The following is a 26,474-nucleotide window of genomic DNA, read 5'->3' on the forward strand; positions in this document are numbered from 1 at the left end:
AAGGCAATGAAGAGCTAACAACAAAAGCAGCCAGATTCTGGAGGCAAAGTACACATTTGAAAAAGGCAACAGCACAGGGTAACTTACTGGGTTTCACATCTTTTATCTGGAAAGCAGGTGAGATTTGGCACTACATGGGGTGACTGAGTTTTTAATTAAAAAGTGCATAGACTTTCTAGACTGAAGAACCAGAGGACAGAACCTGGAGAAATACTAGCTGCTTAAAAGAAATTATGTTTTCTATGATATTTAAAGTCAGAGACTGGGAGCCCTACCTTCTTTGTATAAGCTCTGCCCAAATCTCTGATTTATCTCTGAATATGCACGTGTGGGACAGACTCTAGTGAAGCCAGGGGTGGGGGGTAAGGGGGATGAACTAAGGTTTGAGATGCTATCAAGAGTTTGGAGTATAAAACCAACTTGGAATTTCCAGAACCCATTTTCCCACAATATAGAATTCAAAGGGTCCAAAACACAATCCAGTTTTACCCATTTTATAAGAATGCTTCTGCTTCTGCCAACCCATTGTAAGATAGAATAGCAATCAAAGGAGACAGACCCTGACAGGGTGCAGCTCTTGGTATTAACATACATGGATTTCAAAGCACTACTATAATTAACCTCAGGAGGTTTAAAAAAAATGCTCAAGGGGCGCCTGGGTGGCTCAGACGGTTATGAGTGTCCGACTTTGGCTCAGGTCATGATCTCACGGTTCGTGAGTTCGAGCCCCACGTTGGGCTCTGTGTTGACAGCTCTGAGCCTGGAGCCTGCTTCGGATTCTGTGTCTCCCTCTCTCTTTGCCCTCCCTGGCTTGCACTCTGTCTCTGTGCCTCTCAAAAATAAATAAACATTAAAAATTTTTTTTAAAAAATGCTCAAGAGCATGGAAAGGGGACATCTCAGCAGAAAAAAAAAAGTATATAAAAAAGATCCAACTGAAAAGTTGTAGAATTGAAAAATACAATATGCTAAAAAAATGTTCACTGGATGGGATGATCCACAAAAAGGAGATGACAGCGTAAAAAGACACTGAACTTGAAACAGAAATAGAAATTACATATTTTGAAGCCTAGAGAAAAAAACATGTAAAGAACAGACCTTCGTGGACCTCTGGAACGTTATCAAAGGACTAACATTTGGGACTGGAATTCCAGAAGCAGGGGGCAGTGAGAAGAGGACAGAAGAAATATTTGATGAAATAATGGCTGAAAATACCCCAATTTTGTAAAAGAGATAATTTATAAATTCAAGAAAACTAGCAGACCCTAACCAGGACAAACACACACACACAAGCATGACTAGAAACTTCACAGTCAAACTTCTAAAAACCCAAGATAAAGAAACAATTTTGTAGCAGCCAAAGAAAAATGACATATTATAGAGGACGCAATAATTAGACAAATAAAGACCAGAACACAGTGGGGAAACATCTTTAAAGTTCTAAAAGAGGAAAAACCAAAACCAAACAAAACCAGTCCTCTCCAAATTCTATATCCAACAAAATACCTACCAAGAAAGAGAGAAAAAAGACATTTTCAAAGAGGGGCGAACTTTTAAACATTATCCTCAGTAGATGTACACTACAAACAATTGTAAAGGAATTTCTTCATTATGAAATAAAATACAGTTGACCCTTGAACGACATGGATTTGAACTGCGTGGGTCTACTTCAACACAGATTTTTTCTTCTTATTCTTTTCTTTCCCTCCCTCCTCCTCAGCCCTGCAAAAAGCTTTCGTATTTCCATTTGATTTGGGCTCCAGGGTGGTTAAAAAGCTGCTCAGTTGCTTCAGGGAGAGGCGAGGACAGAAGCCCTGACGCCAGGGGGATGCCAGAGGGACCCCTTAAAGGCAGCCGGGCCCTGGCGGCTTCCAGCCATGCTTGAGGGTGAGCCTTCCCAAGAGATATTCATCCAGCCCAGCCCAGCCCAGCCCAGCCCAGCCAGCCTGAAGCGGTTACTCAGGTGGTCGCCCCTCTTCTTTGTGAGTTTCACCTGCTCATCCAGGAAGTGGTTCTCCGGGAAGTCACTGAGTCTGCTCAGGCAGAACCCAGGGCGCGCAGGTAAAAAAGGGCCTGGCTCTGGTTCGTCTCCAGGACTGGGGTAGTTTTTATGGAGCCCAAGGTTTTCTCCCATTTATCTTGGGTCAGCTTCTGCGCGTCCTGGAAGAAGGCGAGAGTGCTGCTCTGGTTTTGCGTCTTCAGTCGCTCGGAGCTCTCCTGCTTCTCTTTGGCCAACTCCCAGAAGTGGCCCAGCCCTCCAGAGCCACGTGTCCGTGAAAACAGACGCCAGGAGAGAGGTAAGTGTAAGTCCTGCAGATGCCCGTTGACCAGGTGGTTGATGGCCGTCTCCATCTCGGTGGAATAATTCTGACACATCTTGGAGCTCATGGTAGATTGGCAGTAAAGAGCTAAGATTAGAAAAATGGTGTTGATTGGTTTTGGAAGCAGAGGATGGTTGAGAAAATGGTTTCTAAGGTTGCGGCTGGAAAAAATGTTGGAGGGCCGTGGAGGCTGGAAGAAGGCGGTGGAGGCTGGCATCTCTGGTTCTGTTTTGTCTGAACATGGTTAAAAAAATTTTTTTTTAATCTTTATTTTTGAGAGAGAGAGAGGGAGGGGTAGAGAGAGAGGGAGACACAGAATCTGAAACAGGCTCCAGGTTCTAAGCGGTCAACACAGAGCCCTAAGCAGCGCTCAGACTCACAGACGTGAGATCTTGACCTGAGCTGAAGTCTGTCAGTTAACTGACTGGGCCATCCAGGTGCCCCTGTTCTGTGTGAACATTGTTGAAGCAAAAGGCAAATCCAGGGACCACTGGGAGCAGTGCTTACATGTAGATTTTTTACAGTACTGTAAATATATTTTCTCTTTCTAATGATTTTCTTAATAACATTTTCTTTATTTTTTTTTAATTTTTTTTTTCAACGTTTATTTATTTTTGGGACAGAGAGAGACAGAGCATGAACGGGGAGGGGCAGAGAGAGAGGGAGACACAGAATCGGAAACAGGCTCCAGGCTCTGAGCTGTCAGCCCAGAGCCTGACGCGGGGCTCGAACTCACGGACCGCGAGATCGTGACCTGGCTGAAGTCGGACGCTTAACCGACTGCGCCACCCAGGCGCCCCAACATTTTCTTTATTTTAAGAATATGGTATACATATACAAAATGTGTACATAAAGTAAAATATGTGTAATGGATTGTTTATGTTATTGATGACTTTCAATCAACAGTCAACTATTAGTAGTTAAGCTATTAGGAGTCAAAAGTTATACATAATTTTCCATTGCTCCAGGGGTGTTGGTGCCCCTGACTCCCATGTTGTTTACAGGTCAACTGTAATACCAAAGGAAAACTCAGATCTTCAGGAAGGGATTGAGATAGTCAGAAGTGGTAAATATCTGGAAAAATGTAAAAGCCTATTGCTTTTTATGATAATTTCTAAAAATACTTAGTTCTGATTAAAGCAAAAGTATAACATGCAGGGTGTATAGTGGTGTAGTGGTAATGCCTATGACACTATAGTATAAGTGAATGTGAAGAGGAAAACGGATCTATGATGTTAGAAGGTTTATATATTTTCAAGAACTATTATTATATTTATTCTAAGTAGACTGTGAAAAGTCAGGTATACATATTATGATTCCTAGAATGCTCACCAAAATTAATGTAGAAAGGTATAACTAGTCAATAGATAAAATTACTTTCCAAACATGTGAGTAAGCCAAATACTCCCAATTATAGGACAGAGATTATCAGGTAGAATAAAGAAGCTAATTTTTTAAGTACCATGCACATATTAATTTTAAGAAAGGTAGAATAGGTATATTAATATATCAGAAAATAAAGTTCAGGAAAAAGGAAACATTCTATAATGATAAAAAGAACAGTTCTTCAAGACGTCCTAACAATACTAAATGTGTATGTACCTAATAGAATTTCAAAATGATTGGGGGAAAATATTAACAGAACATGAAGGAAAAACCGATGTATCTACAGTTACAGTAGGAGATTCAAAACTCCTCTCTCAGTAAATGATAGAACTAATTGAGAGAAAAATCAGTAAGAACATAAACAACTTGAAAAATTTTATTAACCAACCTGATGGTATTGACATTTATAGAGCACTGCATCTAACAACCTGCAGCATACTAATTGCTTTCAAACAAACGCACACAGAGCATTCACCAAGATGGGACATATTCTGAGCCATTTAAAAAGTTTCAATTTCAAAGGTTGAAACTATATCGTGTATATTTTCTTACCACTGAGGAATTAAAGTAGAAATCAATAAAAAATGACATCTAGAAAAGCCTCAAATATTTAGAAATTAAGCAATCCAGGTCTAAGAAGCCTATGAGTGATAGAAGAAATAACAAAATACAGAATATTCTAAGATGAATGATAATGTCCAAAAATTATGATTTGTGGAAGGCAGTTAAAACAGTGCTTAGAGGGAAATTTATAGCTCTATGTGTTTAGTTTGGGGGGAAAAAAAAGCAAGGTTTAAAAGCCAGTCATCTATCCTTCCAGCATGAGAAGTTAAAAAAAGAAGCAAGTTCAAATCGACATTAAGTAGAATAATGAAAATAATAAGAGGAGAATAAATTAATGAAATAGATACACAGTAAAGCAATAAATGAAATTAACTGTGGTTCTCTCAAAAGATTGTTAAAATTGATAATCTCCCTATCTACATCCACCAAGGAAAAAAAGAGTACACAATGCCCAATGCCAGTAATGAAATAAGGATGCTACTATAGATCTTATACATATTAAAACGATAAAAAGACATTTTAAAAACACTTGAGCCAATAAGCTCAACAATTTTGATGAAACAGAGAAATTTCTTGGCAGGATCTGGGGGTGTGTGTGGACAAACTGTTTTTAAAAAAAAGATTTTGAATAGCCCAGGATCTATTAATGAAATATATTAGTAATTAAAAATAATTCTCCAAAGAAAGTACCAGGCCCACAATGCTTCATTTGTGAATTCTGTCAGAATTTAAACAGGATTGCCTGGTGCTTCAGTTGTTTAAGCATCAGACTCTTGATTTCGGCTCAGGTCATGATCTCACAGTCATGGGATTGAGCCTGTGTTGGGCTCTGCGCTGACATCATAGAGCCTGCCTGGGATTCTCTGTCTCTCCCTCTCTCTCTCTGTCCCTACCCTGCTAGCACACATGCACACATACTCTCTGTCTCTCAAAAATAAATAAACATTTAAAAAAAACATTTAAGCAGCAAAAATACATATCCTATGTAAACTCATTTACAAAATAGAAAGAAACACTTTACAACTCATTTAATAAGGTCAGCATTACCCCAATATCTAACACAGAAAAAATCGTTACAATAAAATAGATCTACAGGCTGAAATCCCTCATAAGCAAAATTCTTTAACAAAACAGTAGTAATACACACGCACACATGCATGAACACCCCAGTGGGGTCTATCCCATTTCTACAGTTCATTCAAAAGTCAGTGTAATTTACAATCTTAATAGAACATTTCAGAACAATCTGGAAAATCTGTAAACACCAAAATATATGCATAGGAAACATTTGACAAAACCCAAAACTCATTTAGATCAAAACTCTCTCTAAACTAGGAAGAGAAAAAGACTTCATTTTGATGAAGAGCATCTAAGAAAAACCTATAGTTAGCATCATACCTAATAACGAATGACTGAACACTTTTCCCTGGAGAATGAGAATAAGGCCAGCATATCTGCTTCACCACTTCTATTCTACTTTGTAATTTAAGTTGTAACCAGTGAAATAAACTAAGGAAAAAAAAGATGAAAGTCATGTAGATTGGAAGGAAAAATAAAGCTGTCTTTATTTACAGATAATAGAAATTTTAAGTAGTTCAAGCAGTCTTGATTAAGTGAATTAGGCAAAATTATATGATACAAGGTCAATTTATTTCTGTATGGTAGCATTGAATGAATGGAAATGATTAACAAATACAGTTTACATTAGCATTAGAAAGCAAACTACTTAAGATGAACTTAATATTAAAGTACAGGGGCGCCTGGGTGGCGCAGTCGGTTAAGCGTCCGACTTCAGCCAGGTCACGATCTCGCGGTCTGTGAGTTCGAGCCCCGCGTCGGGCTCTGGGCGGATGGCTCAGAGCCTGGAGCCTGTTTCCGATTCTGTGTCTCCCTCTCTCTCTGCCCCTCCCCCGTTCATGCTCTGTCTCTCTCTGTCGCAAAAATAAATAAATGTTGAAAAAAAAAATTTAATATTAAAGTACAAAGCTTGTATACCGAAAACTGGCAGACTATGAGAGAAATTAAAGAAGACTTAAATAGAGATATATCATACTTATGTGTTTTGGAAAATTCACAATTAATGAGATGTCAGTTCTTCTCAAATTAAACTATAGTTTCAATGTAGTCTTAACCAAAATTTCATCCATTTTTTAAGATGTAAACCAACAAGTTACTTCTAAAATTTATGTGGAAATGAGAGTGCTTAGAATTTTAAAATAATCTTGAAAAAGGAAACAACAATGAAGTTTGAGTTCTTACAAATGATTTGAAGACTTATAAAAAAGCTAAAAAGAGAGTATGCTTTTGACATAAGAATATATCGATGGAGTAGGTTAGAGTCCAAAAAATATTTATACTTTCATTGTGAAGTTTCAACGAAGACTCCAGATTATTCCAATGGGGAAAAAATGTCTTTTCAATAAATGGTGCTGGGATAACAGGATCATGATATGGGGGGAGAAAACCTTGTCTCATGCTTCACTTCATATATAAAATTTAACTTGAGATGGATCTCAGAACCAACCATAAAATCTAATACTATAAAGTTACCAGAAGAAAACATTGAATAATATTTTCAGTACCTTGAGATACACACATATTTTTTAGGACATAAAAAATCAGGACATAATTTTAAAAAACTATTAAAGTTTACACTATCAAAATTGAACAGTTCTTTTTTTTTTTTTTAATGTTTATTTATTTTGAGAGAGAGAGAAAGAGGCAGAAAGAGGGGGAGATAATCCCAGCAGGCTCCACGCTGTCAGCATAGAGCCTGACGTGGGGTTTGATCTCATGAACCAAGAGTCCCATGCTTAACTGACTGAGCCACCCAGGTGCCCCTTGAACACCTCTTTTCAAATGACACAATTTAGTAAGTGTAGAGATAAGCCATAGAATGGCAGAAAATGTTTGCAAGGCATGTATCTGACAACTTCTATCCAGACTATACTGCAAACTCCTACAATTCAATAAAAATAAAGGCAACCAGTCTGATCAAAACATAAACAAAATATTCGTGGTTGTCAACGTAAGAGGATGGAGAATATATTGATTGAAAGACGTACAAGGATTTTTCTGGGATGTTAAAAAAAACACCTTGATCTAGATGTGGATTACAGGGTGCTGTTTTCAGAACTCTTCAAATGATATACTTAAGATCTATGACCCTCTCTTTTTGTAAATGGTACCTGAATAGAAAAAAAAAAAAATATGGTGTTACTTTAATTTCCAAATTTGCTACAACACCAATCTGGTAATGATTTCCTCTTTTGTATCAGGTAAGTTAAAAAATCACAGGTCCAGTAATTTATTTTAATAAAAATGCAGAACATTTAAAAAGACCATCAGTATTACAATATGTGTTCAAATCTAGAAAGCCTATTTGCTGGAGGATGTATGGGAAACGAAACTATCATCTGAGCTCAGGTTATGGTAAATAACTGTTTTGCTGCGATTAATAGAAGTGTTTACTTCTCATTTAAAAAGTAAAAAAAAATATACACCCATTAATTTTTCACTTGCTAATGTAATACTCAGGTATGATTTTAAGACAAGGAAAACCAATTCTTCAGTCAACATGATGTAGCAAAAATAACAAGGACCAAAGTCAGGAAGTCTAAACTAGATTCTTGGCACTGACACTTTGGAATTGTGTATTGAACCCCAGAGAAGTCTCTAGTTCTCTGGTCTTCCCTTCTCTCATTTACAAAATGAAGTGATTGAACTGAATGACCTCCAAGTTCCTTCCTCCCTCTAACATTCTGTGATCTATGATCCATTCCTTGAACTCTGATCATAGGTGTTCTCTGTTTTGACATTTTAATATGTCATGGCACTTATGCTTATATTCATTCATTATATTGCTGTTTAAAGTTCAAATTCAGGAAGCTGTTTTAGGAATATCAGAAATATAAATTAATTTTAGTTGATATTTATGATCCTGTTAGCACATTATTTGTTGTTAAGGTCACATAAAGAACTAATCATTCCCACTTTGATTCCAGAGGCATAGTGTATATTACAATAACATAAATCATATTCATGTGAATGTGAGATGAATTTCAAAAAGAGACAAATTCCATGCTTTGCTTAGTATTTCCATATTGCATGTTATGAATTTATTTCTTATTCATGGTACTAACATTAATTACAATAAATTTGTTTTATATTCATGTAGACGTCACACACTTCTGGAATTTAGCATTTATAATACATGAATAAATGGCCACTAGCCTTTTATGCTCCTATTTCAGATGTAGTTACTCAAATGAATAGTCACAAAATTAACAAGCTATGAAACTAGGAAAAAACAATCTGGTGATTGCATTTTGTTGATTTTGTCACAATATCAAAATATATAATTGCTTACCTCTGGCATCTATTTAGTAATTTCATGTTAATTATTTATCAATAGCCAATGGCCTAAGTGGAAATTACTTTGATTTGGGTTTAGTACTTAAAGAAGCTGGTTTAAGACGGCTGGATATTCAGTGAAACCAGCATTCCTATTAAAGCATAGACCTGGATTCATGTTTATGTTCCTTCACATCTCTTTGTTTTGATGAGAGACAATGTGATACAATGCAAAGGATTAAAATCAAGACACCAGAAAATGGGTTGAAGTTTCAGTTGTACCACTTAAAATGGGCTTATTTCAGGCCAGTTTCTCAATTTCTCTAGATGTGCAGTATGTAGGTAACATAGCAATGTAATTCACCATTTGTGAATATACCTGGAACTATATAGGCAATCAATATTAATTGGATATAGATTTGCATCCAATGTCTTCAGTCTAACTCTACCTTCTGTTTTCTTAATCCTTTCATTTTACAATTACTCTGTTAGATGAAAAACCCTTCCTCTGTTCTCTCACTCTGTGTTCTCATTAATTCCCTATCCAGACTACTATATGCATCCCTGCTGTGTCATCGAGGATCCCAGCTCCTTAACAGTGGGTTTGTTGGCTCCCATCTTTGGAGACAAATCATTCTACCTCCCCACCCCCCCAGCCTCTTCCTGAAGCACTTCTGCTACCTTTTTTGAATGACACTTTCAAAATGTCACTCTTCCTTAATGATATTGGAACCAAAAAGAGAAAAAAAATACTACTACTGAAGAAAATTCTTCCTTCTCCAGTTCTTAATATTGCTTCATTGGACACCGAACTGTAGCTTTCTCACTGGCATCCTTATTATTCTGTAGTCCCATCATTTGTTCAGCCATTTGATTCATTTTTTCATGTTTAGTTTGTGAGAGAGAGAGAGAGAGAGAGAGAGAGAGAGAGAGAGAGGCAGGCAGAAGATCTGAAACAGGCTTTGTGCTGACAGCAGAGAGCCTGATACAGGGCTTAAACCCACGAGCTGTGAGATCATGACCTGAGCTGAAGTAGGATGCCTAACCGACTGAGCCACCCAAGGTGCTCCTGATTCATTTCTGAATCACTCCTGATATCATTCCCTGGCTCAGATCTTTATTGACTTCTTATGGCTAACATGATAAATTCTAAGTAAATCACATGATTTTAAGGGCCTCTGTTAATCTGGCTCAAACATTCCTTTTAAATCCTAATCTCTACATCTTCTTGCAAGACTAATTTTGGTTACACTGAACTGTTGCTTGTATCTCTTCCTTCTTTCTGTCTTCATAGTTGTGTTCATATTCTCTCTACCCAAAAAGTATATTTCCCTCCTAACCCCACATTTTAAATGATGCTCATTTGTCACCTGCAGACTCCAATTCCATCTCTTCCTGAAATTTCCTTGAGTTACTAAGAAATAATCTTTTTCTATAGTATGTTGGTCCTGTCCCTTATAACTTGCTACGTGTACTCATATACTGAGATACATGTTTCATCTCCCCATGTGTACCTTGATTACGGAACACATATGTGATTTGGCTGTGACTGTCTAAAGAGGTAGCACATGGTTTATAGAAAACAGCTTGAGTAAATGAAAGAAAATATCTCTGTTATTAAAATGAAACAATTTCCCATAAGCTTTTCAAAAACTACAGAATGCAGAAAATTATCGTATCTATAAAAGAACCCCAATGGAACTAAATTTGGCAAAAAGAGTGAATTTATTATGATGGTATAAGAATATCTCAAGTACCATAAGGGCTGTGAATTGGCAGGACTTGGGAATGGACTACAACCAAACACTGGCCCACTGTAGGGAGACTGAGAAATCATTTCTCTCCATTTCTCATCTATGATTCTTTCTGAATGTCTGACATTGTTTGATCTCTGTCTCCAAAAATGGATTTTTTTTTTGCCTCTCATCCCATATTACAGACCTCAGCTGTGACAGCTTTGAATTTTCACTTCTTCTGTTAAAGAATATCTGTGCTACAACAATTCAGATCACTTAGTTATCAATTTCATTGCCAGGGAAGGACTCTAATATACCTGGCATTATCAAGTGCCCATCTTTAGTTGTGTCATCTTTGATTAGAGAGCAGAGTCATATTATCAGAGTTTTCTGGAGAAACTGCCCTTTCCCCAAAATACATATGATTATAGTAGGTACCAAGGCCCTCTTTTACATCCAAGGATGTCTGTAACCATTTGCATCTTTGGGAAAGAGAAGATTTTTGAGAAAAGTGTGCAGGTGGTGCAGGCGACCCATTAGGTTACAGAGCAGTCTGTAAATTATAAAAATTTATAACTCACCATTCTGTAATTTTGCCTGGCTGCTAATTCTTCAAAAATACTTTCTGAAGTACTATTCCTTTACATTTTGTTCCAGATGCATTAATTCAATCATTGAAGCCATTACTATTGAAAGGTTCACGTCAGAGTTATAGCTTTTGATGAAAACTTGTGAAATCATTTTGACTGCTTGAGGCTGTTTATCTTTGAAATTGGCAAAAGATCACTTTTGTCACCAAACAAGTTCCTGAAATAGCCCCTCATCTTAGAATGAAGATAGAGTCATCCAGCAAGGTGTAAAGAATCATTATTCTTCCATAGGCTAGAGGGCAACTGACCTCCAACATAGGATTTCGTGAGTTTGAAAAAGAAGATAAATCAGTCTACTCTAAATACAAGTTATTCTGGCCATTAAATGTTCGTTTTTTTTGGCAGCCAGTTTCAGGCATGATTAGAAAGACTATTTTTTTTTTTTTATCCATAAATGTATCTCATGCCCTTCTCTGGCCAGAGTTCAAGTGGGATGAAGTGATCCAAGGACTCCTGTGTTAGGGGCAGATGCTCTCACATGAGGTTGAGATGTGAGGTAAGGAACTGAGGGCAAGTTCAGGAAATTGTTTCCTGGACCTGGGAGAAGTCAAAGGAAGGAGAATAAGTCTCAACAGCGACTAAGTGAAGGACTAGAATCTAAGTGGGGATTGAATATTGATAATTGAGTGGGCTGGGGGTAAGGGGGAGGTAGGTAATGAGGAATCTGAGAATGAGGGTTGTGGAGCAAGCAGATGGGTAATGGCCTATAGAAAAATCAAGAGTACTGACACAGTTATTTACTCAGTTCACACATTCCTGCTTTGTTTGGGTAGGGACTTTTTCTAATGGTCTGGGACTGTGTATATAAAAGCTTATCCTCACATGGCTCTTCTGATGTTAGGTGCTGCTATTTGAGAGGTGGCGGGACGGACATAAGGGGTAAGGGAAGAGTTAAATAAGGACATGGCAAATTGAACATTAGGCCACTGATCTCTCCCCTCTGTTTTTCTGGGAGTGAGAGAAGACATATATTCAAAACCCTACTTTTAGTCCTTTCTATTATGATAGGCCACAAATGATAGCTGTCAATTAATTTATCTGGTGGGAAAGTTGTTAATTTAATAAAATTGTACCATTGACATTTCTGTTTGGCCCCTTATGTCAGTAAGTAATATATTCAGTTGCAACAACCAAAACTTTCAAATAGCAGTGGATTTATCCCTGTGGACAAAAATTATGGTGGAAACAAACCAGGGCTAGTGACAGTTCTGTGACACGTCTTTCCTCTCTACCATCCTTAGAGCAGAGGCCTTTGATTTGTGATAGTCACATCTTGGTTGAAGAAAAGCTTCTGTACCTTTGGAAGCTTTGTGTCTGCATTCCAAGCAGAAAAAATGAGAGATACTGAAGGGCTGGGTTTCTGATTGTCCTAAATAGAATTGAGAAGTTATTAATTATTAAGAAGGGAATAAAATTTGAGGAGGCAAGCAGTGGTATTTGCCTTACCTTCCCTTGATCAATTCATATCTTTTCATTTTTTTCTTTTATTTTTTCTTCATTAAGAGATCAAGTTGAACTATGAAATGAGGTTAGTGTATGGCTTCTCGCCTGTCCTAGGAACTGGGGATTGACAGTGCCTTGGTTGAGCAGACCTAGTCTCTACTTAATTTTTCAAAGGCAGGTAAGGTCTCTTGCATTGCTGATGGTCCGTACAATGTCTGTGAGTTCTTTCGCTTGACCCTCTGCACATTTGTTGTGAAGGAGGAAAGGGACAGAAGGTGGATAGGATGTACAAGTGTTTGGGAGAGAAATGGCCCTGTTGCATGGTGTGACCATGTGTAAAGCTGTGGTTCAGTGACAAAGCAGGAAGCCGGGGTGCTGGGGAAAGGTGAATTGGGAAAGGATGATGTCTGTGGTGTGAAGTGGTTGGAGTTTTTCTTACCATAACAGAACTTGTGAGGGATTTAAGCAGGAGAATATGTGAAAAGCCAGAAGAATCGTCAAGAGATGAGTGAGATGGCAACAGAGAACACTCATGTTATTGTCTTTTGTTTTTGTTTTTGTTTTTGTTTTTGCATCCATGTACTAGCTCTGAACATTGGAACTTAGAAAACATAAAACATGGGGTGCCTGGGTGGCTCAGTCGGTTAAGCGTCCGACTTCAGCTAAGGTCATGATCTCGCGGTCTATGAGTTTGAGCCCCACATCGGGCTCTGTGCTGACAGCTCAGAGCCTGGACCCTGTTTCAGATTCTGTGTCTCCCTCTGCCCCTCCCCTGCTCATGCTCTATCTCCCTCTGTCTCAAAAATAAAATAAACGTTAAGAAAAAGAAAGAAAACATAAAACATGTAATTCCCTTATTCTTCAAGTTACCACATTAGACTTCATAGAAGGTAATATATCAAAGTAGTTTTTCTTTACTCCCTTACCTGAATTTAAGGTATTCTTTTTCTTCTCTGTTTAAAGAATTGCAGATTTATACTTATTAATATTTAATATAAAGTAATTCAGCTGGGTCCAGGATTGTAAGACAAGTTGGGAGAAAAATCTGAAAGATACGTGCTCCACCAGCAGCTTGAATTTACACAAGCTCTGTAACTACATGGGATCTGAGGCCCACTGTTCATATTAAGGAATGTGCTGCTTTCTGTTCCAGACAAGCGGATAAACTACCAACCGTACTGGGAACCAGATGACCTCCTCCGTGTGAAATACCCAAGCAGCAGATGTAGACAAAACAAAGACAACCTTCCTTTATCCCAAAGGAAGAAGAGACCCAGATCTTTACACCAAGCCAAAATCCATAAAAAGGATCAAATAAAGGCTTTAATCAATTTAGGTTTCTTTTCCAAAGAGAGAAATTGAGCACATTACTGTTTCCTGAATTTAAAATTTAAGAAAAGAGTACATAAAATTTTATTTAGTTTCTTTTGTTTAACTCTGGCATTTGAAAAGGTGTATATTTCTCTGGGTGGCTGACAGCTACCTGGAAAAAAAAAATAAGACCTAGATATCTAATCTGCCATTTTACAGTCAAGCTGTTTTAACTCAGGAACTCAAAAATTCTTTGGGATTCTGAGTTTTACCTATGAAGTGGGATTTTTTTTTTACTCCATTCAAAAATGTCTTTGTCTATTTCAAGGAAGATTCTATTTAATCTTTAAGCTGCTCAGCCAAAGTGTGAGCAAAGAAAGCATTTCCCTATATAATGTCCTATAAAAAATAGATTGGATTCCTCTGGATATGAATATATAGTCAGTTGAAATACATAACTTCAATAATTGTAGGTCCATTCAAATTCCAACAAACATAGTAAGTTTTATGTGACATGGAGGGTGGTGCTGAAAGCAAACAGGCTTCATGTTCAAGAAGAATTTTAATGCTTTTTGTTGTAATTTAATTCTTTTGGATCAATTAATTACCAATTAACACCTTAGTCCAGATTTACCGACAACCACGTAGATGTAATACAACTTGAGAAGGTGAGAAACTAGATATCAAAGTGGTTTTGATGAGGTTTGTGAGTGAATAGGAAATAAGCTTCCTATTGTCACCTTTTGACTCTAAGACTTAAGTGTTTTGCTTTAAATTTTCTCAAGTCCAAAGTAACAATGACATTTCTCCAAATATTGTCCTGTATTTAAAAACCTTTCAACACAATGCTGTTCTCGCCAAGGTGATAGTTCTCATTGGCTCATAGGAATTTTTGTGAAATTTGTTTAAGCTATAGGAAACCAATAGCAAAAAGGATTTTACCAGAATTGATAGCTGCATTCATGTTTGTTTGCCATAGCAATAGTTCTCCTAAAAGAGGGCTAGAAAACAAAATGATGATTCCCCATTCTCTCATGCGGAAAGAGAAGAAAAGGTGTTTGAATTGCCTTTTTAAGTGTAAAAAGAAACTTTGGAAATAACCTAAATGTAAAATGTTTTAGAATGCTTAGTTCTTAGATTGAGAATTATGTTACCTCCATAAAATATTACTGTATCTAAAAAGATAATATTATTTAACCAGGCTTCTACATCAACAATAGAATTTTTCAACATTCTAGTATTGTGCTGACACTGCTTTGTGAATATCGAGATGCTAAGAAAACATGGCCAGAGATGTGTGTGTGTGTGTGTGTGTGTGTGTGTGTGTGTGTGTGTGAGAGAGAGAGAGAGAGAGAGAGAGAGAGAGAGAGAGAAAGAGAGAGAGAGATTGAGACACACACACACACACACGAGAGAGGTGGACTCTTGATGGCATGCTCAATCTTATCAAATAACAGCAAAATATTGTATATAAAGTAGTAATGGATAGACACTGAGATATGCATATCTCTTAAAGTGGTGGCTTTAAGTCTGTGTGTGTGTGTTCATTCTAATTTGAGGGAAACCAGGAAGCCAGCTGTAGAGTTAAGCAAGATACTTTTTCAACTCAAAAGCTGTGTGAGTACAGGAGAGACATGATACATTTCTATGTGTTTGGCCATCTGTTTGCTTTCCCCCATCTATGCTTCTGAACAGAGACTTTTTAAGGTCAAGAAGACAGTGAATGGAGCCCAGGAAGATCCTCACCACCTATCTGTTGGCAAACATCATTTTTGCATTAAACTTTCTCTTTTTAGAACAGGAGCAGAAAGATAGAACAAATGAGATTTATGAGAAAATAATGCAAATGAAGGAGAAATAATTCTGAAGCATCAGAGAGAATAGCAGATCTCTGCAGTTGATCAACTAAAAGAGCCAGAAGAAAACCTTCTGGGTGTTCACAATAGGATGAGCAGAGTTGTGAATGGGATAGGATGAGACAGTTACTAGAAGAGAGGAGATTGAGAAAAAAACAGAAGAAGTGCAAAGCAAATAAACTGAGATTAAAATAATAATAAAAAATAGGAAAACCAAAATTCAGTAGAAGAATAAAATTGTGCATAGAAAATACTATCTAGTCAGTATAGCAGAAAAAAGAGAGAAGGAAGGACAGGTTAAAATCTAACTTGCACATTCTCCAAAAATAATAGACAAGAAGAAAGGAATACAAATAATAACATAATACTAAAGAGAAAAAGAAGATTTAATATGCAAAAATTGTAGGTGTTCTGCAGGTGTAAACCAAGTACAATAAGGCAAAAGTCAAGAATAAAAATATAAATTAAAAAAAATTGGCAACTATAATTAATAGTTTGAGAAAGAATCTGGTGGTGCAGATGAAATGAATCATATTCTTTCAAGCAGTTGTGATGACAAGAGAACCACATATGGATACTTTTTGCATAATTAAGTTCAAGATAAAATTCTATAAATATCTAGACAGAACAAACCCAGAAACAGTTACTACCACCACAGTAATAAAAAAGTTGACCTAAATGATGTTTATTCCTTTGCTACTAGCTGTCTAAATGCTGCTGTTGAGAACTATTCTGGAAAATCAGAATTTGAAAGATGAAGTCACAACTCAAGCATTTATCCTAAACAGACTTGATCTTTGTGGTCAAGGCAATATATCGTTTCATTCTAAACTTAAAAAAATAAGCATGTTATTTAACTATTGTTTTCTTTAAACTTAGAGTTAACAAATGGATTAATAATGAAATATTATGTCATTTTATGATTTTTTATTGGAGTATAATTAATGTTTAGTATTATATTAGTTTCAGGTGCACATCATGGTGATTCAACAATTCTATACATTACTCAGTCCTCCTCACAGTATGTGTACTCCTAATTACCTTCACTTGCTTCACCCACCCCCCCCCCCCCACCTACCTCCCCTCTGGCAATCACCATTTGTTCACTGTATTTAAGAATCTTTGTCTCTTAAATTCCACATGTGAGTGAAATCATTTGGTATTTTTCTTTCTGAGTTTCTGATTTCACTTAGCAATATACCCGTAGGTTCATCCATGTTGTTGCAGATGGCAAAAATCTCATTCTTTTTTATGGCTCAGTAATATTCCCGTGTGTGTGCATGTGTGTGTGTACATATATACCATTCTTCTTTTTCCATTCATCTATCAATGGACGCTTGGGTTGTTTCCATAATTTGGCTATGTAAATAATGCTGCAACAAACATAGGGGTGCATATATCTTTTTGAATTTGTGTTTTTGTTTTCTTTGGGTAAATACCTAGTAGCAGAATTACTGAATCATACTGTAGTTCTACTTCTAATTTTTTGAGGAATCTCCATAGTGTTTTCCACATTGGCTCTACCATTTTGCATCCCCATCAACAGTGCATGGAAATTCCTTTTTCTCCACATCCTCACTGACACTCATTATTTCTTGTCATTTTGATTCTAGCCATTGTGACAGGTGTTAGCTGATACCTCATTGTGATTTTGGTATGCATTTCCCTGATAAGTAATGTTGAGCATCTTTTCATGTGTCTGTTGGCTATGTGAATGGCTTTGGAAAAATGTCCATTCAGGCCTTCTGCCCATTTTTTAATTGGATTAATTGGTTTTTGGTTTTGAGTTATGTAAGTTGTATAAGTTCTTTGTATATTTTGGATATTAACTCCTAATCAGATATATCATTTGCAAATATCTTCTCCCATTCAGTAGGCTGTCTTGTTTTTTGGATGGCTTCTTTTACTATGCAAAAGGTTTTTATTTTGACGTAGTCCCAATAATTTAATGTTGTTTTTGTTTCTCTTGCCTCAGAAAACCTACTTAGAAAAAGCTTCTATGGCTGATGTTGAAGACATTACTGACTATATTTTCTCTAGGAGCTTTATGGTTTCAGTTCTCACATTTAGGTCGTTAATTCATTTTGAGTTTTATTTTTGTGTATGGTGTAAGAAAGTGGTCCAGTTTCATTCTTTTGCACATAGCTATACAGTTTGCCCAGCACTGTTTGTTGAAGGGATTGTCTTTTCCTCATAGTATATTCTTGCATCCTTTGTCATAGAATAATTGACCATATAATAACGAGTTTATTTCTGACCTCTCTATTGTGTCCTTTGATCTGTGTGTCTATTTTTGTGTCAGCACCATACTGTTTGATAGCTACAGTTTTGTAGTGTATCTTGAAATCTGGGACTTGATACCTCCAGCTTTCTTCTCATTTCTTAAGATAGCTGTTTTGCCATTTTAAACTTAAATTTTCCTCTACTGGGTATTTTGGTGACGTTTTTTCTATTATAACTCATGCTAAAGTGAAAGAACCTGTGTCCTAGAAGTCTTACAATTTCCTTATAATTAATTATAAAAATTGCACAGAAATTAAAGTTTAAATTTTGTAGAATATTCAATGCATAAACAATTTTATGATGTGATGTTAAGAATAGAACAAGAAAACAAGAGAGACCACGTAAGTCATAGCCTGTAAAACTGTGCTCATAAACACACACATACACAGAAGGAGGGGCATCACTAAAAACCTAAAAAGTGGCTATTTGTTGATCATGAGATTGGGAGTGATTTTTATTTCACTCTTTAATATTTTCAGATTTTTCTTCACTTACTATTTTTATTACAGTTAAAATGAGTGATCAAATTGATGAAAATTTGATTTGATAAAAATGAATATATTTACAGAATTTTAAATTCAAGAAATAATATATTTCTGCTGTTTTGTTACTATATTATATAAAAATAACTGGATTGATATTCTTCACTTTTGGAGTATATTGTTGGAATGAAAATTTACTGAACATGTTAAATATATGTTACATAGTTCATGTCATCATCATTAAAGATTTTCATTCAAATAATCCCTAAAAGAATTACAGAAAACTATTTAGCCACTCATACATTTTAAAAAATATATAAATGTTTTACCATAAGTGGTTAGTTTTAAGAAATAGAATTTCTAGTGTTTTGGAAATACTGGCATTTTAAATTAAAACTGTTCTATCCCTTTTCAAATTGTACCCAATAGAATCTAAATAGAATAGGATAAATAGAATAGAAACGGCTTAGTAACAAGGCCCATGGTGGGGCTTTATCTCAGGAACTGTGAGATGATGACCTGAGCCAATATCAATTGAGCCACCCAGGCGCCCCAGGAGAGAAAGAAACTAAAGCAGACTCCAAACCCAGCACAGTGCCTGACATGGGGCTTGATCTCCTGATTATGAGATCATAACCTGAGCCAAAAACAAGAGTTGGAGGCTTTACTGACTGAGCCAACCAGGTGCCCCCACATTGCGTATTTTAGACGAACATTACTGTTGAATGTGCTTATTTTTGAAATAAGACTGCTTTAAGCCTCAATTTGAATCCTATATTGAATTTCTTTACAAATGCAAATCCTAAAAAACCTGTTCATCTTATAAATAGGTAAATAAGTAGATGGGGTGGAAAGGAATTTTTTATGCGATGTTATTCATTTATTTGAACTTATTCCCAATTATGTCAAAGAAACAGAGGCCCTATCACTGAAATTATATTTAATCTGTAAGTGGATAAATAAATTATGTCTCCCTTAAATTTTGTTGGAAATAAAACCATCTAACTTGTAAAGATATTTGTTACCCCATCAGTAGAGTTCCCACTCCCCTAGAATGTGGGAATTAAACCAAATACCTTTTATAGACTTAGCAACTGTTTCACTTAGAGGCACCTTATTTAGCCTAACATACAAAAAAAAGGCATTTAAAAGAAATCACATGTTGAAAATGTCAACATCTTTGCTGATGTATAACTTTAAACAGTAAAATCAGTAACCAGAATTATGATAGAGTGTATTTCTGTTAACCCTATGAAATTGCCATGATCTATCCACAGTCAATCCTCTCTCTTCCAGCCCCATCTGCTTTCTGTCACTAAATTTCAGCCTTTTTCTAAAAGTGTACGTATATAGAATAATACAGTATTAGTCTTTTGTGTCTGAGTCCTTATAAAAATGTATTGAAATTCATTCTTGTGTTTTTCAAGTTATCTATAATTCTTTTATGTTGCTGAATAATACTATGAATGTACCATACTATGTCTACCTTTCACCAGCTGATGGATATTTGGGCTGTTTCTAGTTAGAACCCATGGCAAATTTTCTATAAATATTCAAGTCTCTGTTTTCATTTCTCCTATGTAAATACCTGGGAGTGGGATTGCTAAATTGTGGGATTTGGGACAGATTTGGAAATGCGCCTTCATTTCTTCCATTTAAAATGGGGAGTATAAGCTTTTACCATCTCAATATTTGCAGTTCAACACATTGTTTTAAAAAAGGACTGGATTCAAATAACAAAAGGGATACCTGTACCAGCACCAAATCATAAATGTCAAGAACTAATACTTCCAAATGACAGGTGACAATTGTTGATAGAGTGCTACTCACTTGGACAGCCATATGCAGCAGCTAATCATTATGTAGCAGAAAAAAAAATTTAAAGAGAGTTTATAATAGTACTTAGAAACATGGGGAGTGTAGTTAATAAAATAGAAATAGCATATATTCTATTCAAAAAACTCTTACTCAAGCTTTCATGACTGTTCAGAGAAAATGCTTGCAATGTATTAAAGGTTATAAAATTGTATAGTAGTTATGATTTAAATTTCTATTAAAAATGTTAATATATATACACATAAAGCACATTTATAATATCTTAGAGAAGAAATTTTGCCTGATTTTTTATTTCCTAATTTGTACCTTTTTACCCTATCCGTTTTTTTTCTGTGATGAGAATCTATATTTTTATAATGGAAAACCAAAAACAAATCTTATCCTTTTATTTGATCTTCACATGAGCAAGGTTTTCAGAGAATAACTCATAAAGAAAAAAATTGATAAATGTAACTTCTGAAAAATTTAGCCTTTTATAATGGCATATATACCATAAATAACTTCAAAGGTAAATTACACACATACTGGGAGAATATTAGTAACACATATGTGTATGTATATATGTGTGTGTGTGTGTGTATTTAAAGTTTTTTTTTTTTTTTCATTTTTGACAGAATGAGCAGGGGAGGGGCAGACAGACAAGGAGAGAGAGAATCCTAAGCAGGCTCCACGCTGGTAGTGCAGAGCCAGACACAGGGCTCAGTGCCATAAACTATGAAGTAATGACTTGAGCTGAAAAGTCAGATGCTTAATTTACTGAGCCACTAAGGTGCCCCAGAATATTAGTGATATATTTAATTTGTAGGGAATTTGTAATAATATGTAAGATAGGACCCCAAGAGTAAAATACTCCTATAGAAATATAGGGAAAGACCAGTTTACTAAAAAAACACAAGTAGACAATAACAGAGAAAAACATGACTGCCTATGTGAAGATAATTAAATTTTTTTTTAATGTTTATCTATTTTTGAGACAGGGAGAGACAGCATGAATGGGGGAGAGTCAGAGAGAGAGGGAGACACAGAATCCGAAACAGGCTCCAGGCTCTGAGCTGCCAGTACAGAGCCTGACGCGGGGCTCGAACTCACGGACTGAAAGATCATGACCTGAGCCGAAGTCAGATGCTCAACCGACTGAGCCACCCAGGCGCCCCGCAGATAATTAAAATTAAAACAAGACCGTGCAATTCAACTATTATAGTAGCAAAAACTAAAGTAATAATGACTCAAAGGACCATACTCCACCTTTGGGATGAGCTGGGGAGAGAAAGGAAACCAGATATGGATGTAAAGCCTGAGTGATTTAGAGCTAGTAGAGGCAGGAGACCAGAACAAGAGATCATGAAGGAGCTTTGGATACAGTGAAGGTGAAAACTTCTATCCCACATGGTTTTCCAATGCATAGGAGATGGGGTGCAAGCCATTTTAATTAAAAAGTTAAATAATGACCCCATAAATTCCTAGGGAAAATCCAGAATCTAACCTCTAGTTTGATAATCATTTACATGTATAAATTTGCTCCATCATTTTTCATCATTTACTCATTTGCATTAGTTTTGTTTTTAACCATACTTTCATATGTTGTACTTTTTACCCAACTCAGTATTTCCACGAGTCAAGAACTATATAATTGATGTCTTGCTTATGCACTCCTCTAACCAAGGCACAAGAAAACACATGCAAATCACTACAGTTTAGCTCTGGTCCCAATCTTGCATACTCTATTCAACAAATATGACTCCTGAAGTTATTCAGCATTCTCTTTTAGAAGACCATTATGTAATCATTTTTTTCTACTAAAACATTTTAATATACATCCTTTGAAGAATCTTCTTACCACAGATGTGTCCTCTTAAGGGTAATATTCAGCTGGTATACATCACTGTAGCAAAGTCCTTGTTTATCAGCGCCCATTGTGATTGCTCTATGCCTAATTCTGATTGGTTGGTGTTCTTGATGTGTGTTGTTAAATATTTTGATTATTGCTGCATTATTATAGTATCCCTTCAAAACATACACAGTTTCTGGAACAACACCCCCTATATTTTGCTCTACATCGTGTTATCTCTATCACTGTTTGAGAGGACTTGCTAGGTTGGCCTCCTGCACCACTTCCCATTCATTCGATCTTTCTCCTGACCACGCCCGATAATGTTTGATTTCTCTTCTCAGTAGGTCATGCCAGAGCTCTTTCAATAAATGGCATAAAAGTAGAAACTGGCTCCAGTGGTTCAGGACATTTTCTTGAGTGTAGACCTGGAGTTAATTCCTAGCAGTGGCATCCCTTGAGGGTTCTGAAACTAACACCATGACAGACAGGAGCAGAGAGTTTAGAGACCGGTTTCCAGGTCCAGGTGGAACATGATAAAAATGAATGAATAAAACTGAGAACACAAAGTAATGCCTGAGAAGGTGTGATACAGAAGGATAGATGGGGCAGTTTCAGTCATGAGGGTCAAGCAGCTGCAACTTACCTGGCTTCTGTGGCATTCCTTGAAATTTAAAATTAGTTGTGGTTGATGGGAAATAAATGCTTGGCAGATGGTAAGAACTTAAAAATGTTTCTGTTAAGTAGATATGGGACGAGGTAGGAGTGTGCATATTCTATTTTCTCTCTTTGATCTCAAGGAATGAATTCTCATTGGATATTGTGATATTTTTTTAGCTGTAAGAAAGCAAAAACTAATAGTAACATAATTATTTGTTGAGTGTTTACTAAATAACAGATATGCTTAAAGTGCATTACTTAAAAATATACCTAATGTTACTGACAAATTACTCTATGCCAGACAATAATCTAAATATTTGTACATTAAGTCATTTAATACCATAAAAATCACGACATAGTTTCAGTTATTACCCCTATTTTACATTTGAGAATACTGAATTTCAGAGAGGTTAATTAAGCCTTATCATGTTACATAGCTAATAAATGACAGAACTAGTGCACATACACTCGTTTATACACAATTATTTAAATACATTTTTGTTAAAACATATATTGTTATCCTTAATATTCCTATTAAGGATAATAGAGATGAGCATCTCTATTTTATATTGTTCTGTTATATAAAATGCTTATTATACATAGAGAGTTTGAATCACACAGGTTATAGATTGTGAATCAGGATTCAAACTCAGGCCCATCTGACTGAATTCTGCCCTTTCCCCACCATGACAAGGCTGCAATCTATAGGAAAGAAGTAGGACTTTTATGAGTTACTCTAGAAGTCATTGTAAAATGGAACCTAGGTCAGGTGCCTGATAGTCATCTATTGTAGAATATAAATGTAAAAGTAACAATAAGATTCCTTTAATCCTATCCTTTATTTGCTTACCTTACATTTATTTTCTATTCTTAACAGTGAAATAAAGTCTGGTAGTGGTATTATCCATCTTGCAGAGATGAAGGGACAATTGTTTAGAGATAGAGAGTACTTTCCCCAAGGTTACTAGGCTAACTAAATGGTGGAGGAAGGTTCCTGGCTCTGGGCCTGGGGTTCCTCTTACTTTGTATCACCCAAGTATGGCTTCTTCTAATTATGTCTGTTTCCAGATGTATTTTCTATATCCCCATGCATTTTTCTGTTGAACTAGAATGAAAATCCAACCCATTCCACTTCTGGGAGCTTTACATTTGAAGCTCTTCTAGTTGGCTGCTGAAGAGGTCTCTCTGCTGAAGAAGCGTATAGGTCATTATTATGGCCTGGCTGCTGTGACTTTTCTCTAAAATGTTCCAAATTATTCTAAGTAACGGAAACAAACTCAAAGTGGAAGAAAAATGTATTGGAAGGATACAAATCGTTGGGGGAACACAAGGAACTAGACCAAGGAAATATCTGGGAACCACTAGAGACCACCAAATCAAGATCCAAACCAAACTCATGTCTCGGGCACTGTGTGGTTAGAATGCACTGCCAATGGCACTGCCATGGGAGTACTGGCTCCACCATTTTTCTCTGTTTCCGTCATTAGCACCATGGTCAACCTCTAAATCTCTCTAAATTCTTGCAGCTCTCCTTCAAGATTCTAAGTCCCAGGTGAAAGGAACCCCTGGTCTAAGTCATGTATTCTTTTTCTAGCTTCCGAAACAGCAGAGATGGAAATTTATCCTCTTTGGTTGCTGTGGTGTGATGGGGCTCCATTAAGAATCAGACGATAGATCTTTGAAACCTGAAGTAAAAAAGACAAAATGCTTATTACAGACACAAAGTGCAAATTTATATATCTGATAGAATCCTTCTTTGTAATGGAGTTAAGCACCTAGAACTCAAAATTCAAAAACTTAATATCCCCTATCTTCCAATATAGAGACACACACATATACTTACTTTTAAAAAGTATCATGTGGCCTTCAGGGAATAACCATAGCCCCAGCTTATGCACACCCTCAGTTAGAAAACAGGTACTTTGTTACTGGTCATTCCCTCCTTGGGAGGCTAAATGGATTTATGGCAACACAGACTCTATGGACCTAAAAAAGTCTCAACAGAAAAGTGCTCTAAGACAAATAAAAAAAGTCCTCATTTTATAGTTCTGAAGCAATTCTTCAATTTCTTTAGATTTCTCAACTTAAAACTATCTTTCTTGCAAGACTGATTAGAACTTGCTTGCTATAGTGAAAGAGGGTGAGGTAAACTCCAGAGGCTTGGAAGTACACGACAGACTTCATTCTAAACTAAAGAAAAGCCTTGGGGAAATCAGTACTGATGTGTCGCTGGGCTCATGTATACATGCTATAGATGGTAAGATCCCCTGTGGGTGGGGCTCCCTTGGGGCTACTTGGCAGCAGTGCTGTAGCCAAGCATTGTACTCATTGTGTTCGTGAATTCCAGTTCGAATAAGAATGACTGACTGTTGCACCCATATGCTGTTCTCTTAATTCATGCAAAAGCTGTTAATGAATGAAATGGATGGAAATATGTTTTCCAAATGAAAGACACCATGATTTTTCTAAACAAAATAAAAGTAATAAAATTCACATATATCTCTTGGAAAAATGGAGGAAATGAGAAAGAAAAAGGTTACAATGTCTTATAAAACAGTAATTTGACTATGGAACAGATTTATGATCACATAAAATTTTTAAATAGTGTAAGAGCTTAGTCTCCTGTACATGACAGTCTGAGGACATTTACAATTTGACTCTAAAAAATAAAAAGCTCTTCTTGAGCTACTGTGGTACCAAAGATGCCCTGAAACCGCCATAAAAATCTATTTTTACACTTTTACATGGGAAAGAAAAGATTGAAAAGAATATATAGAGCATGTAATACCAGAACCAACCTGCATATCTGAGTTGTAAATATCTTAAATAGGTGTTCCTGTAAAGGGCACAAATGGAATTGTCAGTTGCTGAAGCTGATTCAGGGAACACACTATTGAGCTTCAGTGGTAGGCATCATTCCTTCAAATGTGTGCTTATATTCTCCATGTCACATTACCACATGTTGCCTGTTGATGTTTCTTGTCCCAGGAGGGAGATGAAAGAGTCTTAATCAAAAACCTCTGTTCCTTTTTCTAACAGTTGACTTCTGAGCCAGATGAACCGTTTGCGAAGGGAACAACATTATGACAGAAACATCCCTTCTTATAAAAAGCATGTCGATTCAAAGTAAACTTCTTAGGACCAAAATAATTTGAACATAGTTTGTTTGAAGGTATGTTAATGCTTGTTGGTGAAGATATTAGACCTGGAGCCAGAACCTGTAGTCATTCCGTGGCCTGTTCCTGTGACAGACATGAAGAAATACAGAATCTTAGGGGTAGAAAAACCAAGTACGAGAACAAGTTCAAGGTAGATGTTTAAGAACCACCACCACTGAGGAGTTGATATAGGAACTCTACTAAAAGAAATTTCAGTGAGTCCCTGAGTTGAGTTATATGTAATTAAATTGTAAACAGTTGGTCTGCAAGACCCAAAGTTTGATCTGAATACACATATATAAAGAACTTTATTAAAAGAGCTTGTAGATTATTAACTATTATTGTGCCATTAAAAGAAAATAAAGAACTAGCAATTATTATAAAGCCTGATTTATGTAGAAATCTTTATTTAATAACATTGATATCTTAAGACTTTTTACATCAATCCATCAAAACATATTTAGGCAAGGTAACCTATGCCAAATATTTTTCCTCAAGGAAGCAAGACAAAATTATGCAAATACCTATAATGTAATCAGGTGGCTATATACTAGAATAACAGGAGATAGGTAACATTAATTCTCACTACAGGAATCAGGATGACTTCA

At 36.2% G+C, this 26,474-nt stretch overlaps 1 protein-coding gene across 1 annotated transcript; it reads right to left on the reverse strand.

Annotated features, from left to right (window-relative positions):
• Window positions 1-2,036: 2,036 nt before the first annotated feature.
• LOC147577312 (ferritin light chain-like) lies at window positions 2,037-2,537 on the reverse strand. The gene has a single exon (XM_086676336.1). It carries the CDS (start codon window positions 2,535-2,537, stop codon window positions 2,037-2,039), a length of 501 nt encoding a protein of 166 aa, XP_086532462.1.
• Between the last annotated feature and the right edge of the window lie 23,937 nt (window positions 2,538-26,474).

Source organism: Puma concolor, chromosome C2, assembly GCF_028749965.1.
Source record: "Puma concolor isolate L17-30 chromosome C2, mPumCon1.1.hap2, whole genome shotgun sequence".
Taxonomy (NCBI): domain Eukaryota; kingdom Metazoa; phylum Chordata; class Mammalia; order Carnivora; family Felidae; genus Puma; species Puma concolor.

Coding starts and splice junctions, on each gene's coding strand:
- LOC147577312 (XM_086676336.1), bottom strand. CDS start 2,537: ATGCCAGCCTCCACCGCCTTCTTCCAGCCTCCACGGCCCTCCAACATT.